This window comes from Pseudozyma flocculosa (assembly GCF_000417875.1).
Source record: "Pseudozyma flocculosa PF-1 unplaced genomic scaffold scaffold00007, whole genome shotgun sequence".
In the NCBI taxonomy this organism is placed as follows: domain Eukaryota; kingdom Fungi; phylum Basidiomycota; class Ustilaginomycetes; order Ustilaginales; family Ustilaginaceae; genus Pseudozyma; species Pseudozyma flocculosa.
The window spans coordinates 322593-337278 of NW_006920875.1; the positions used below are offsets into that span (position 1 = coordinate 322593).

General features: G+C 61.7%; 3 protein-coding genes across 3 annotated transcripts; all 3 read right to left on the minus strand.

Moving 5' to 3' along the window:
* Positions 1-205: 205 nt before the first annotated feature.
* PFL1_02541 (uncharacterized protein) lies at positions 206-3119 on the minus strand (the record flags this gene model as incomplete). Its single annotated transcript, XM_007880057.1, has 12 exons — positions 206-888; positions 997-1104; positions 1263-1386; positions 1512-1534; positions 1642-1668; positions 1808-1984; positions 2128-2185; positions 2292-2358; positions 2495-2560; positions 2669-2729; positions 2826-2843; positions 2957-3119. 12 exons carry the CDS (start codon positions 3117-3119, stop codon positions 206-208), a joined length of 1575 nt encoding a protein of 524 aa, XP_007878248.1.
* Positions 3120-6132: 3013 nt separating this feature from the next.
* On the minus strand, positions 6133-9004 carry PFL1_02542 (uncharacterized protein; the record flags this gene model as incomplete). Its single annotated transcript, XM_007880058.1, has 12 exons — positions 6133-6827; positions 6940-7047; positions 7181-7304; positions 7423-7445; positions 7534-7560; positions 7686-7862; positions 8012-8069; positions 8172-8238; positions 8370-8435; positions 8559-8619; positions 8721-8738; positions 8842-9004. 12 exons carry the CDS (start codon positions 9002-9004, stop codon positions 6133-6135), a joined length of 1587 nt encoding a protein of 528 aa, XP_007878249.1.
* Positions 9005-10504: 1500 nt separating this feature from the next.
* Positions 10505-13232, minus strand: PFL1_02543 (uncharacterized protein; the record flags this gene model as incomplete). The annotated part of the gene is made up of 12 exons (XM_007880059.1): positions 10505-11019; positions 11131-11238; positions 11363-11486; positions 11605-11627; positions 11743-11769; positions 11881-12057; positions 12168-12225; positions 12357-12423; positions 12563-12628; positions 12732-12792; positions 12896-12913; positions 13037-13232. The coding sequence occupies 12 exons, from the start codon at positions 13230-13232 to the stop codon at positions 10505-10507; spliced, it is 1440 nt and encodes a 479-aa protein (XP_007878250.1).
* Between the last annotated feature and the right edge of the window lie 1454 nt (positions 13233-14686).

Here is a 14686-nt window from a genome sequence, read left to right on the forward strand (position 1 = left end):
TGGCGGTGTATGTCTATGCGATCGATGCGACTGTGCGGCGAGCGAGCTGCGTGCTCCGGCAGCGACGCGGGGTACAAAGAGAGTGACGGGATTGGTGGAAAGGGAGAGGGGAAAGGTGGGGAGGGGGGGAGTGGGGAAGAGAGGGGAAACGGGGCAAGGGGGAGAGAGGGCGAGAAGAGGAGAAGGGGCATCGACCGGCGTCGTCCTAAAAGTTGGACGAGTAGTGGGTCGAGGGCTTGGGCGAGGCGCTGAGCTCGCCGTTGTCGTGGTCGTACAGCGGATGGGCGTGGTCGTAGTGATGGGCCGAGGCGGTGGTAGTGGTGGTGGCGATGGATGTGGGGCCACGGAGGCTCCACGGCGCCTCGAGTGCCAGGGCATGCGCGTCTACACCGCCGAGGGCAGCGGGGAGGACGGTGCTGCGTTCCTCGTCGCTGTACGACGAGATGCGTCGCAACGACTTTTCCGATGGCGGCAGGTGGTGATGGACGTGGTGGTGGTGCTGGAGCTGTCGAGGATGTTCATCGTGCGCCCTGTGCATGTCGGCGTAGACCTTTTCGTCCCCCACCACGGTGGCGGTGGTGGTCCCGGTGCGCGCGGGCAGGGGGATGTCGTCGGTCCGCTGCTCTTTCGACGACGTCGTCACCTCGTACCTCCATCCCGCAGCGGCCATGGCACGCGCCGTCGCCATGGCCGTCGACGCCGACGTCCTGTGACCGCCACAGCCGCTGAGGCCGCCAGCGCTGGGTCCCAGCCGCCCCTCGAGGTCGTCGCCGACGCTGATGGCGGAAAAGGGCGGGGTCTGCGACGAGGCTTTGAGATCCGAGATGCCTTGTTCCAGCTCGGCCTTCATCGAGGGTCGGTAGATGAGGTTCGTCACCACGAACAGGGCTGAGGGCATCGCAGAGGGGGGGAGTTTGGAGCGCGGGACTGAATCGTCAGTCGGGCGTGTGCCAACAGGCGGCGGTAGGGGCAGGGGCAGGAGGGGCCAGGACTCACCGTGCAGGGGGTGCTGAGCGATTAGGACGGTTAGGAACCAACCCGTCGATGCGACCCGGTGCGTGAGCAGCACGGCGACGCCCGATACGACGAGGAGGACGTTGGACTCTGTTACCGCAGCCGCAGCAGAGGTGGAACGGGCACAAAGAGGACGATCAGTCCGAGAAAGTGAGTCCCCCGTCCGGCGCGGCAGTCTAGAGATGTGGTGGGCTCGGTGTTGTCGTCGTTTTCTCTTTGCGCGGCGCCGCACTGGCCGACAGACTCACGGACGGCGAGGATGCCAAGCTTGTACATGACGGCGTTGGCGGCTGCGAGGGAGCTGTTTCGGCGCAGCTGGTAGAGTTTGTACAGCAGCGTCAGGGAGAAGTACACCTCGTTGATGATCACCATCTGCGCCGATGGGCCAAGGGGTGAGGGGGAAGAGAGAAAGGGCCGCGAAGCCATGGATCAGCAGATGAACGCCGATTCGTGCGGCACAGCTGCACCGCGAGGGGCGGGAGGGGCCTCAAACTCACCGCAACGTATCCGACAACAGTGGCTGCGATTTGGATCCATGGCATCGAGGCGAAGAGAGCAAAGTGAGGCTCGTAGTCAGCTCGGGCTGCCCCTCGCCGGCATCGAAGGACCCCAAGTCGAGCCACTCACAGTTGTTGATCGTGCGCATAACCGTGCCTGAGCGCCGGGGCAGGAGCGGGGCAAAGGACATGAAGATAGAAGGAAGGCACCGAGCACGACGCCAAATTCAGCCCTTCCGTATCACGGCGCTGCCGGATCCACGTCCCACCTGGCTGCCTCGACGCTGCCAACTCACTGCTGAGCACCGTCGCGTAGTCGAGCGTCTGGACATAGACGACCAGCGGCAGCAGCCCAAACGCCATCTGCACGCTGATGAGGAACGCGCCAATGGCGAGAAAGACCTTCTTGCCCCGCGTGAAAAACTTGCCTGTCCGCGCGAGAAAGTAGAGCTGGCCCAGCGCCATCGGAAATGCTGCGAGGGCGACGGCGGCAATAGGCGGTCAGCACACGAGTCTGGTTGGTTCGTTGCCTCGTAGCTCTCCTTCGGCCCCTTGGACTGCCCTACCGGCTCTTGGACTGCGCCAGGCGAAAAAAGGGGATGCGATGGCTACTCACTCATGAGAATGCTCACGGTGGCGACTTGCCAGCCGATTGAGGTCATTTCCCAGCCGGTCTGAAGCAAGACGGGTCAAGGAGACGCGCGCGAGCACGTCAGATCCAGACGCGTCGAGCAGGCTGTCTACGACGAGGCAGAACCAGACCAGAACATGGTCACTCACTGCACCCAGCGCTGCCCCTACGATGCGCGAATAGATGTTCTCGATGAGAACGACCGAGTTAAACGTGCTAGCGTGGTTCAGACAGGCAGGTACGCGTCGAGGAGACACGAAAGCAAGGCGTGCGAGGAGGAGTGCGAGGCGCTTCGTGTCAGATGCCATGGAAACGGTCCGATGCGCGGAACAGGTCCAGGGCTTCGACTCACTAGACAATGACGGCAAAGGCCACGCCTAGTTGGAGGAACCACCTATCCCCATTCTTGCCGCTGAAGCTGTCGGGTCGGAGCACGAAAGCAGCGTCGATATGCATTAGCCGCGGCCGGGCGCCGAAGGGGTCGCGGATGGACCGAAAGTCGGTCGACCGTCGCAGGGGTGCTCACTGGAAGAAGTAGACGCCGCTCGCGGCCAGCAGTGCGCCGGTCAGAGCGGGATGCACGATGGCTGCGCACGATAGGTGAGGAGGATGCGGAGCAAACGGAGTCAGCGGGTTGACATGCCACCTGTCGGTGCGCGCCAGGACCATCATCGTCCACTCACCATTGATCAGGTGTGGCCCTAGGCGGGGAGGCATGGGAAGGAAAGGCAGGTGGTAGATGGTCACGTTCGAGGTCGATCAGCTACTTCTGCAGCGGCTGACAGGGAGGCCTTGACTATGGGTCTCTGCTCACCGATGACGACCGAGGTCTTCTCCACCGGCATGTGGTTGATTGCTATGTAGGAGCGAGGGACCCCATCATCGTTGATCAGGATGTTGGTTAGCTGCTGCCGGAGCAGATCCGAGGGCACTGCATCGAGCGCGGCGACCAGAGCTGCGCGAGCTGTTGAGTCCATCTCGTAGTGAGCTGACGTCGGATGGTGGGCAGATGAGAGGAAGAGGCCGAGAGGAACGAGGCGAAGGAGACCGGGAGAGAGGAGCACGGGTAAGATCCGAGGTGGTATAGCCGAAAGCAAGGGAGGCCGATGCCGTTGCCTTGCGGAAGCGCGTTCCGATGACTTCCTCGAGGCAGGAGAGGGTGAAGGTTCTTGAAAGTGGGAGGCAGCAAAGGCTCTGCCGGGTATGTGAAGGAGATCTGGATGCTCTCAAAGGGACCTGAAGGAGCTTCAGCCAGCCGCTGGTGGGAGCTTAAGTAGGTGTAGTCAGCCGCTCGGTGGCAAGACGACCATCCATGGTGCGCCCCTAGGCCAATTTCCACTGTGCGCCTCGAGCTAGAGGCAATTCGTGCTGTTATGGTAACAGGGCCCAGGGCCAGCCCTGCACCACACGGTGAGCTTAGAACCTAGCAAGCCGGAGGGCGCGGCGACCACGAAACTCCCTTCCCCACGCCAGCTGAGGAGAGTGGGGGTAGGGGGAAGGAGAGAGGAGGGAGGGAGAGGGTTCTGTTGAAACAGGCATCATGCTGCTTTCCCAGCATGTCGCAGCCGCGCCTAGTTTTGTTTGCTCGCGGCCTTTGCATGCGGGCGTGGCGCGTATTGCAACGTACACGGCTGCGACATGACCCAAGGAGATGCGCAGGAGTTGACCAGCTTGGCAGGAAAGAAGGAGCTCGGACCTCCTCTTCTTGCACCACATGTGTCGTACTGCCACTGTCCTGCTGTGCGCGTGTTCTTCTGCATCTTGACGAGCTGCCAGGATGAGCGAGGGCTACGGGATGCCGCCGCCGCCGCCGCCGCTGCAGAGGTAGCGCCGAAGGGCGTATCTCGGACGCTGGGAACGCAGCGCCGACCGCCACAGCCGAGGATGCCGGGAAGGCCCTGGGGACGAGGGGTGTCTGCAGCGATGTGTCGGGTCGGAGGGGCTCCGTGAGTACAGCCAGAGCAAGGCGATCCGGACCGGCGCTCAAGAGCCCCTTGGTGAACAGGGAGAAGGCCGGCCGACTTTTCCCCTTGCGCACAGCGCGCTTCGCAGGGGAGATACATATTCTCCGCATTCTTCCGAGCCGCGTACGTACTTGGTGCAGATAGAGGCGCACCGCACGCCAACTCTAGTGGCCATCTGCAGTTTCGAGTAGCGACGCCCTGGTGTCTGGTTGCTATCAGCTGTGCGCGCTCTTCGACGACGGCCGGCCTGGTCCGCTCTGAAAGCTGCGGTCGATGGATGGCGGGCCATTGCGCGCTACCCTCCGTACCGACCGATCCCAAAACAGCGCGTTATTGTACGTCGCCCCTGGCTGCCGTGTCATGTGTGGAACGGTGTAGCCCTGAGCAGGCCATGCCGGCGCCTGCTTTCCACACAATCACGTCGAACCGGAACAAAGCCTTCTCGATTCTTGCACAGTGGGAGTGTCGTGCCACAATTGATCGGTAGGCTTGGGGCCGCGCGCGATCCCGTCTGTGGGCGCAGTCGTTCGGCGGCGCGGTCGCGGTCGAGCTCCAGGCGGAGGCGGAGGGGCGCGCGGGCGTGGGCGCTAAGGCTGGAGGACATTTCTGTCGAGCGCCCAGCGGTCGTCGAGCCGCCCAGGCTGGCAGGCTAGGTTGACAGGCAAAGGCGCGCTAACCGAGCCAGAACGACGGGCCCGGTCCTATTGCGCACCTCCTGGCCTGATGTAGACGGTTCGCGCCCTCTCAACGCCACCCCATGTGGATCGCCTCGTCCAGGTCGTCCCTCCGGCTTGCCTTGCCATGGCTGTTGCTGCCCCTGCACGCTCTTCCAAAGGCAGTTGCTCGGGTCAGCCCCGTTGGCCGCTCCGACGTACAGATCCCGATCAGGTCGCACCGCAACCGCTCGTCGGGCTCTGTACGTAACTACTCCTGCCCGGGAGTTACGTACAAACATTATTGCGCCAGACCCGACCCTCGTCCCGATCGAGCACTACATCCTGCACAGCACACTACAGCGTCAATGGGCCACAGTCCAGCGCAGGACCGGTGCAATCCATCAAGCTACACGCATCTGCCAAAGAGCACACCGCCAAGAAAGCCGAACCGCTTGGCGCCGTGGTGGCACATCGGATCCTTGCCAGCCGCCCATTCCGACGTACGTCGGAAAGGCATGGAAATGCGCCCAGGGCTGTACGTACACGCCGTGCCCTCGCGCTCCGTTGGTCTGTTACGAAGCAGTCGGTCGTGGGAACGGGACAGACGCTCACGCTGCGCTACAGTCCGACTTGTTGCACGCCTCGCTGCTGCTGCTGCTGGGAGCCGCTTCGCGTTTTTGCCGGACTTGGGCTTTCATAGCTGTACTCAGACCTTTGTAGACGAGGCGCCACCTATGGTCTGTGCGTCCAGTGTAGCCTGCTAGCCTGCAAGACTCTCCGTACTGTGCAGAGGACGGCTGCACTCTCTACGCATCGTGGAGCAGTTCTCTATGCACTCCGCGCACGGTATGGAGCGTAGGAGGGACTCTCCAAATGTGCCTGCTTACAGCTACGATGTGCAGAGCAGCCTGCCAAGCAGACAGCGCAGGCCAGCGGCCAAGATCATGCTGTCTGGCGGAATTTGGCCAAGGTTGATCTTGATAGGCGCTGCCAAGGTCCCGCCATGGGATCCACTGCGGCACGGGAGCCAAGGCACCTGCCCGGTGTTGGACGCGCAGGTGATGCCCTTGACTTTCTCATGCAGTCGCAGCCGCGTCATGTACTTTAGGCTCGCCTCCAGGAGCATCCCTCCTTTCCATCTCACCACCAATTCATTCCGTCGTCTCCTCCAACACTCAGAACTACGTGATAGGTACCGCTGAGGGCAACGTTGCGTTTTGATTGCTATGGCTGTGCGGCGAGCGGGCGGGCGGGCGGTGTGCTCCGGCAGCGATGCGGGCTCTAAAGAGAGTGGCAGGTTTGGCCTTGGTGGATAGGGGGACAGAGAGAGGGGGAAAGAGGCGGTCGGGAGGGGTGTCGTCGCTGTCGTTTTAGAAGTTGGACGAGTAATGAGTCGAAGGCTTGGGCGAGGCGCAACGGTCGCCGCCGCCGCCGTGGTCGTCGAGCGGGTGGTCGTAGAGCGGATAGTCGTGGTCGAGGTGAGGTCCCTGATTGGTAGCAGCCGTCGTGGTGCTGTTGGCAAGCGAAGGGGGTGCGTGCAGGCTCCACGGCGTCTCGGGTGCCAGGGCGTGCGAATCTGCTCCCAGATCCGCGGGGATAGTGGTGCTACGTTCCTCGTCGCTGTACGACGAAACGCAACGCAGCGACTGTTCCAACGGCGACTGTGAGTGGTCGTCGTGGTCGAGGTGATGATGATGGTGTTGGTAGTGGTGCGTCTGGCGTAGATGGGTCTCGCGCTCCGGTCGATTGTTGGCGAACATTTTGGCCTCGCCGACGCGGCGTGTGGCGGCGCGCGGAGAGAGCGGGATGTGGTCGGCTCGCTCCTCGTCTTTCGACGACGTCGTCGTCGACACCTCGTACTTCCATCCAGCCGCCGCCATGGCACGTGCCGTCACTATGGCGGTCGAAGAGGTCCGCTTGTCCCCCGCCCGTCCCTTTATGTCGTCGCCGACGCTGATAGCGAAAAAGGGTGGGGTTTGCAAAGAGGCCTTGCGGTCCGAGACGCCTTGCTCCAACTCGGCCCTGATCGAGGGTCGGTAGAGGAGATTTGCCACGACGAACAGCGCTGAGAGCATCGCATCGAAGACCGGGGAAGTTAGGAAGCGGATCGGTCAGTTGGGCCCGCGTCAATAGGCAGAGGTCGTGGGAGGTCATAAGTCATATTGGGGTCAACCTACCGTGCAGAGGGTGCTGAGCAATTAGTACGGTAAGGAACCAGCCCGTCGATCCCATCTGGTGCGTGAGCAGCACAGCCACGCCCGATGCGATGAGGAAGACGTTGGACTCTGCTCTCCGCGTCGGGGGAAAGCCAACCCGACCGACGAGTGAGTCTTTCGTTTGGCGCCGGAGAGGATGAGGCGCGCTCGGCTGCGGCTCCATCTTGACTGGCGAGCAGCTAGTGCTTGTGAAAAGACTCACGGATGGCGAGGATGCCAAGCTTGTACATGACGGCGTTGGCAGCTGCGAGAGAACTGTGGCGGCGCAGCTGGTGCAGCTTGTACAGCAGCGTCACGGAGAAGAAGACCTCGTTGCTGATGATCATCTGCGGGCACCAGGAGAGATAGGGAAACGTCGCGATGGAAGGGTATTCCGGTCCGCGAGGGTCAGCACGGGATGGGGACTTCGAGCAAAGGCTGCACGGCAAGGGACTTAAAACTCACCGCAACGTATCCGACCACCGTGTCTGCGACCCGGGTCGATGACGAAGCCCACAGTCAGTCTCGACTGAGCCTCGGCCAGCTTCGATGGAGGTCCCAAATCAAGCCGCTTACAGTCGTTGATTTCCCTCATTACCGTGCCTGAGCGCCGGTGCAGAAGAAGCGCAGAGGAGGCGAAAGAATGCATCGAGAGGAACGAGGAACAGCGAGCCGTCATCAGCCTTCCGCGTCGCGTCGCATCCCTGACCTGGACGCGGACCACTCACTCCGGAGGATTACTACGTAGTCGAGTGTCTGGATGTAAATGCTGACCGGCAGCAGACCAAACAGCACCTGCACGCCAACAAGAAAGGCTCCAATAGCGAGGAAGAGCTTCTTGCCTTGCGTGAAGAACATGCTGGTCCGCGCGAGGAAGTACAGTTGACCCAGGGCCATCGGAAAGGCTGACAAGGCAACAAGGTGGGTCAGGGTGGAAAGCAGGGCATTTTTGGGATGTGTCGGTCAACATGCAAGCCTGGATTGTGGTGGCCACGAGACCGTCCTTCCGGCTCTTGTAACCGACCGGGGCGGGAAGGCTGCGACGGCTACTCACTCACGAGAACGGTAACGGTCGCGACCTGCCAGCCGATCGAGGTCATTGGCCAGCCGGTCTGAGAGACAGGAACCAAGAAGAGGCGCGCACCAAGTCAGTTGACAGTGCGTCAAGCAGCTACCTCCCCTACAAACAGAGCACCAACACGTCGCCTACTTACTGGTCCCAGCGCTTCCCCGAGGATCCGCGTGTAGAAGTTTTCGATAAGGAAGATCGAGCTGATAACGCTGCCGTGGCGCAGGGAGGGACGAGCACATCGAGAGAAAGTGCAGCCAAGGCGTGCGAGATGCCTCGCATCAGATGCCATGGTCCGGCGCGCGAGACACGCCGTGAGGCACAGCCTCGGGCTCGCACTCACTAAACAACGACAGCGAAGGCCACACCGGCTTGAAGGAACCACCTGTCTCCGTTCTTGCCGCTAAAGCTGCCGGGTCCAGAGAACGACAGATAGCGTCGATGTACATCAGGTCTGGGCGTGCTGAGGGCAACGTACATGGACAGAGGGCCGAGAGACGACGTCGGTCGTTATCGTCGTGAAGGTACACACTGGAAGAAATAGACGCCGCTCGCCGCCAACAGTGCGCCGGTCAGGGCGGGATTGACAATGGCTGAGCACGGTGTATGAGGAACGAGCACGCAGAGCTCAAGCGGGTCAGAGACTTGATATGCCACCTGTTGGTGCGCGCCAGATCCGTCCCCTTCCACTCACCGTTGATCAGATGGGGCCCTAGGCGGGGAAGCACGGAAACGGGCCGACAGGCGGAAGACGGTCGAGATCGGTCAGGTCCCTTCGCCACGGCCAACGTGGCGTCTTGGCACTCTCTGCTCACCGAGGTCGAACTTGGGCTTAACGTCCGGCATGTGGTTAACGGCGACATAGGTGCAAGGGATGCCATCGTCGTTGATCAGGATGTTGGTCAGCTGCTTCCGGAGCAGTTCCGAGCTCACTGCATCGAGCGCAGCGACCAGGGTCGCACGCGCTGCCGGGTCCATTTCCGCAGCGGGCGGAGGTCGGGTATGGGAAGAGGAGAGGCCGAGAGGCGTGGGATGAAGGGAAGCTGGCGGAGAGAAGCGCGGGTGAGATCCAAGCTGGTATAGCCGAAGCAGCGGGGACGCCGCTGCCTTGCGAGAGTGCGTTCTGATGACTTCCTCGAGGCACGCGGGAGGAGGGGAGAGGACTCGTGAGAAGAAGGGAAGGGTGGCAGAGGCTCTGCTGGATATGTGAGGGATCTTTATGCTGTCAAAGGGACCGAAAGCGGACTCGGTCCATTCGGTGGCCGCTCAAGTAGATGTGGCCAGCCGCTCGGCGGCAAGTCGACCATCTATGGCGCCGTAGCCTCTGCCAGCGCCTACTGTGACCCTCGAGCTTGAGGCTGAACGCGCCGCTTTGGCAACCAGACCAGGGTTGGCCTTGGACCACGCGGTTGGCTTTGACCTTGGCAGAGCTGCGGGGCGATGGCGTGTGCGCAAGCATAAGCTTCGTTCCACCCCGTTTGAAAGTCGAGCTTGTTGAGGCAGGAACAGCGTCGCCCAGCCGCGCCTGGCTTGGTCTGCCCTCGTTCCTTGATGCGGGGTCCGGTGTTAGGCTGCGACGTGTATGGCTGCGGCGTGGGAGTAGACGAGCCAGCACCCAAAGCTCGAGCCTCGCCGTCACATCACATGCTGTGCCCTCTCGCGGTCCGTCGGGCTCTGACGAAGCCGTCGTTCGTGGGAAGCCCAGGGGCCCGGGCGCGCGTCTCGTTTGCTATCCGTCTTACTGTGGTTCCTGCCGTGAGCTGGTTGAGCGATAGAGGTCCACACAAACCTCGTCGGTGAGCAGAGCACCGATCGAGGACATATGTAAAGCGAAGTCCGCGCGGTTGAGCTGGCCTTCTTCCACCGCTCGGTGGACAAAGGGCGAAACAAGACCAGCCGGCAACCTCGGCCATGTTGCAAGGATAAACATTTGTCTGTCGCGAAGGGCCCGAGCTCGCCGTGCTGCGGCGTGCAGTGCAGTTGTAGAGCAGACAGGGACGGTTGACTGTAGTACTCGTCGATTCGATGATGGTGGTAGGAAAGAGAACAGGAGACGTGGACAAGTCTAATTTTACACGCGAGCCCGCGTGCGTGCGCGTGGGCCGCACAGCAGCAAGGTGGCTCATTGAACGATGCGCCGACCGTGAGGGGGCTGCTGTGCCTGACCTCGTCGTATGTACCACGCCTTGGACGTTACGACAACTCCGTCTAAGGACGAGGCCGCCCATGAACCACCTCGAACGCCGCATCTTTTTTTCACGCAGCATGCTCTGAGCGTTCCTGGAGAGAACGAATGTATTGTGCCTTCGAGTGGCGCGCAGAGACACCTATGCTGGGATGTAAAGACTCAGAGTATGCGAAATGGGTGGGTCCGCGCGTGAGAGGGAGTGATGCAGCAGAGGACGAGGACGACAGGAGCAGCAGGTGACAAGGACGATCGGGGATACGCTGGGGCTCGTCGGGGCATCTTGCTCCTGCCTACATCGGCTGACCTTTCCGTTCTGACGGGACCGCGGCGTGCTGGAGGGGCGGGACGAGGGAAAAGACCGGGACCTCGCCGCCCTCGTGAGCGTCGTCGGTCCAGGGCGACGAGGTGTACGGCGCGTAATCGCTCGTCGCCGACTTGAGCAGCTGGTCCTGCTTCTCGATGTCGGACGTGTGCGTCTGGGGCGTACCGTGCTCGTACTTGATCTCGGGCAGCCCCGCGCCCACGTCGCGCGACGGCGCCAGGTTTTGCATCTGCAGGTCGAGGCGGTTCGGAGGCGTCATGTTGAGCGAAAAGGGCTGGTCGTCGTCCTCGCACTGCGTCCACGGCCTCGCTGCGTGCACGCCGTTCGAAGGCACGCCCTGGTGGACGCCGTCGCTCGCAGAGAAGCCTCCCGAAAAGGGGCGGGGCTGCAACGTGCCCTTCGAACCCTTGGACTGCGCAGTCGATTGCGCAAGCTCAGTCACCATCGAGCGGCGGTAGATGAGATTGATCAGGACAAAGAAGGCTGCGAGGCGCGACGCGTTGTTTGTGAAAGAGGTCCAGATCAGCGAGCTGTGGTGCGAAGATCCAGCCCTCCCCGGCTGCGGAGAAAGGCGGACCGGGAACGACGACTCACTGTGCAGAGGATGCTGGCAGAACAGCACGGGGAGGTACCAGCCCGTCGATCCGACGCTGTGTGCAACGAGGACGATGACGGCAGACATGACCAACGCCAGGTTCGACTCTGGTTTGGCAAGGAGACAGAGGGCCGAGAGGTAGCGAGGATCCTTAGTCAGGTCGACTGCCACCCGACGGGCACTGGGAAGCCAACACCGAGAGGAGGAATCTGGGCGGGACATGCCACTCACGGACCGCAAGCATGCCAAGCTTGTACATGACCGAGTTGACCGCGGCAAGAGAGCTGTTGGCCCGAAGCTCAAACAGCTTGTAGCACAGGGCGGCCGACAAGCCCACTTCGTTGATGATGAGCATCTAAATCGAGCCACGTGGCGGGGCAGGGTCAAGAAGTGTGAGGGCATCGATCGATGAAGTCAGCGGGCTATGCGGCTTTCTTTGCCTGCGTATCGTCCAGAAGAAGCCCTGAGCTCACCGAGACGTATCCCTTTAGGGTGGCTGCAGTTGATCATGGCGGAGAGTGGGCAGCGTGAATCGTGACGGGGACATATAGGAGGTCAGCCAATGGATCGACCGGGCACGAGATCGACACGAGCAGGTGAGGTCGACGTACAATTGACGATGTTGGCAAACCCGGGTGCTGGTTGCGAACACAATGAGGTTGGCGGGACGGCAAGCGACGAGGACGGTCAGCTCGTCCAGCTCGAGCGCGTCGCGTCCTCGGCAAAGGGGTAGCAGTCACAAGACTCACTGAGCAGGATGCGGAACCAATCGAGCGTCTGCGAGTAGACGATGAGCCCCAAGACTCCCAGAAGCGCCTGAGTGAAGATCATGAGCGAGCCGACGACCAGGAAGACGAGACGGCCCCGGCTGAAGAACTTGGCCGTCCTGGCGAGAAAGTAGAGCTGTCCCAGCATCACGGGGATGACTGAAGGGTTGGTCGCGTGGCCGAAAAGGGACAGTCGCTCTGCGTCAGCTCGAGGCATCGGAGGAGAGCAGGCACGAAGCGCGTGCCCAGCACTGCGGGACCACACCCACCTTCCAGGCTCGTTGCTGTCGGCACTTGCCATCCTATCGACCGCATGTCCCAGCCGTCCTGTTTGCAACCCACCGGGGCGAGACGTTCCAGTTGTGAAGGCAATCGTCAGCACGGCGGGATGGGAAAGCCCATGTGGCCAAGGGGATGTCCCGAGCAAAGGGCATCGCCCACCAGGGTACCGCACTCACCGGTTCGAGCATTGTCAAGAAGATCCGGCGGTAAAAGTTGAACATCAGAGCCATGGCATTGAAGACGCTGCCAGATGAACCGAGCAACGGAAAGGGATCGTGCAGCGGGAGGGGATCGCGGCGAACATAAGCTTTGGCTTCGTGCACCTCGGACTCCCGAGATTGACCGTGACCGCGACGGCGACAGCTTCATATGAGCGACTCACTAGATGACGAGCGACACCGCCACTCCGAGCTGGAGGAACCATCGGTCGCCTTTCCTGCCGCAAAAGCTGCACGGGGGAAACATCGCAGGCGTGCACGCATGCTCGCATCAGCTCGACCGATTCTTGACAACGCTCCGAAATGAAAGCCCGGGGCGGCGGAGAGACTCACTAGAAGAAGTAAACGCCACCCAATGATAGGACGGCTCCGACCATGCCTGCATACACGATGGCTATGGGAGGCGTGAATGGTTCCGGGCGCACAGGAATGCGAGCAGAATTTAGCGTCTTCGACAACAACATGCATGCTCCTCGATTGCAAATGTTGGAACTCACCAGCAATGAGTTGGGGCCCTGTTTAGCACATCATCGCGAGGGTGACAACAAGCGTCAGGCGGCGAAAGGCATACTGTCAAATCAGCAAGCCGCGCTCTGCGAGAGGGCAAAGCCTCTACAGTCCTGGCCTGGCTTACTCACCGTAGACGAGGATCGGGTCGACGGGGTTGTTCTTGACCAGAACGAAGGCCCTCGGAATGCCGTCGTTGTTCAAGAGGATGTTGGACATCTGGCGGCCGAGGACCGTCGAGTTGTCGCCGATGAGAGCGGCGGCAGCGGCTGCCTCCATCGACTCGGAGCTCAGCCCCTCCGCCAAGGAGGACGCGTGAATGTGCATGCTGCGCCGGTGAGTGACGTGTGCAGGAGCACGTCGAGTGGTCGTAGAAGATGGTTCAGACGAACCAAGGGGACAGCGACAAAAGAGGTGGAGAAGGGACAAACGAGTGACGGGACGGGATCGGGCCGACTGTGCTTTGGGCGGGCGGGCGTGTGTTCTCTGTACGGTTGAGTGTGTGTGTTGTTGTCCGAATCGGAACGGGATGGGTCGGATTGGGTCGGATCGGGTCAGGCCGAGTGGCGAGCGAGAGGACGACGAGGGAGCGGGATCGTGATGGGACCGATGAAGAGCGCTGGCGGGGTGGAGAGCTAAATTGCTTTCGGGGAGTGAATGAGGGGGGCAAAGCTGCCAACCCGTCGGTGCGTGAGGCTCTGGTTATGTATGTATAGACGTGGTGTGGCAAGCCGCCGCCTCGGGGAGAAAGCAGTAACGGAAACGACTCGGGCCAGAGGCGGAGATTCAGAGAGACCAGACCGTTGGGCGCCCACCGTGCCTGGGAACGAGACTCTTACGCCATGTCTTAGGGCCGTGTTGGAGTCGAGTGCAGTGCACTTTCCGACGCCAAGGTCAGTGTGCACCGCTGGCGGTGGCTTTAGGCCCGGGATCATCGTGGTGACGGTTTTGCACGCCTTCTGGCCACCACCGCTGTCGCCCTTTCTGGTGCCTGCGCGACATACAATGAGGGCTAACGTTAGTCCAGCGCTGGCGTCCGAGAGGTGGGTTTCGAGGTTCAGGACCAGAACATCGTTGTCGGACCCACGAAGGCGCCGCGCTGTGGACGCCCACGTAGGGACTGTCCTGAAGTTAATGAAGTCCCCCAAGCAGCTGTTCGACGGGAGAATCGTCGGTGACAGGTGCTGCCCTGAGGAGGTGGCAACCCTCCAACGCTGCTGCCCCTGCTGGCTTCGAGGGCGGCCTTCGCCCGCCTGTAGGCGGTGCGTTTTCTCACGCTGCTGCGCTGTCGACGCGCGCTCTCTTTCCGAAAGCAGCAGATAGAGAGAGTACGTCCTTGTGTCAGAGCGGGGAGTCGCCAAGTCGCTGAGCGCCTGCTCCTCTTTGTATGGCATGCACAAGAAGGCAGAAGGGTACGTACGTGTAGGGCCCGCGAGTACACACCAACGCCGGCAGCGGGTTCATGCGACATCGGCTTGCTCGCGGCGTAAACGACACAGCAGTGAGCAAGCAGCTGTGTCTAACGTCTACAGCCGGCCTGCTGTGTGTACGTCGTGCGTGTGCCTGTCGTGCTGGCGCCCGGGTGCAAAGGTCTCAGGCGTTGCGAACTCTCTGGCGCATGCACGCAAAACGTGGATGCAGGACGGAGCTGAGCTGAATCCGAGCGCTGTGAGTCCTTTGCACGGCTCCCCAGCCCGCCTGCCCTCTTTCTCTCTCTTGCTCGGTCGCACGCGTCCGCCTTCCCGCGCGCGCGCCCGCCTACAGAGCGTGCAACGTAACCT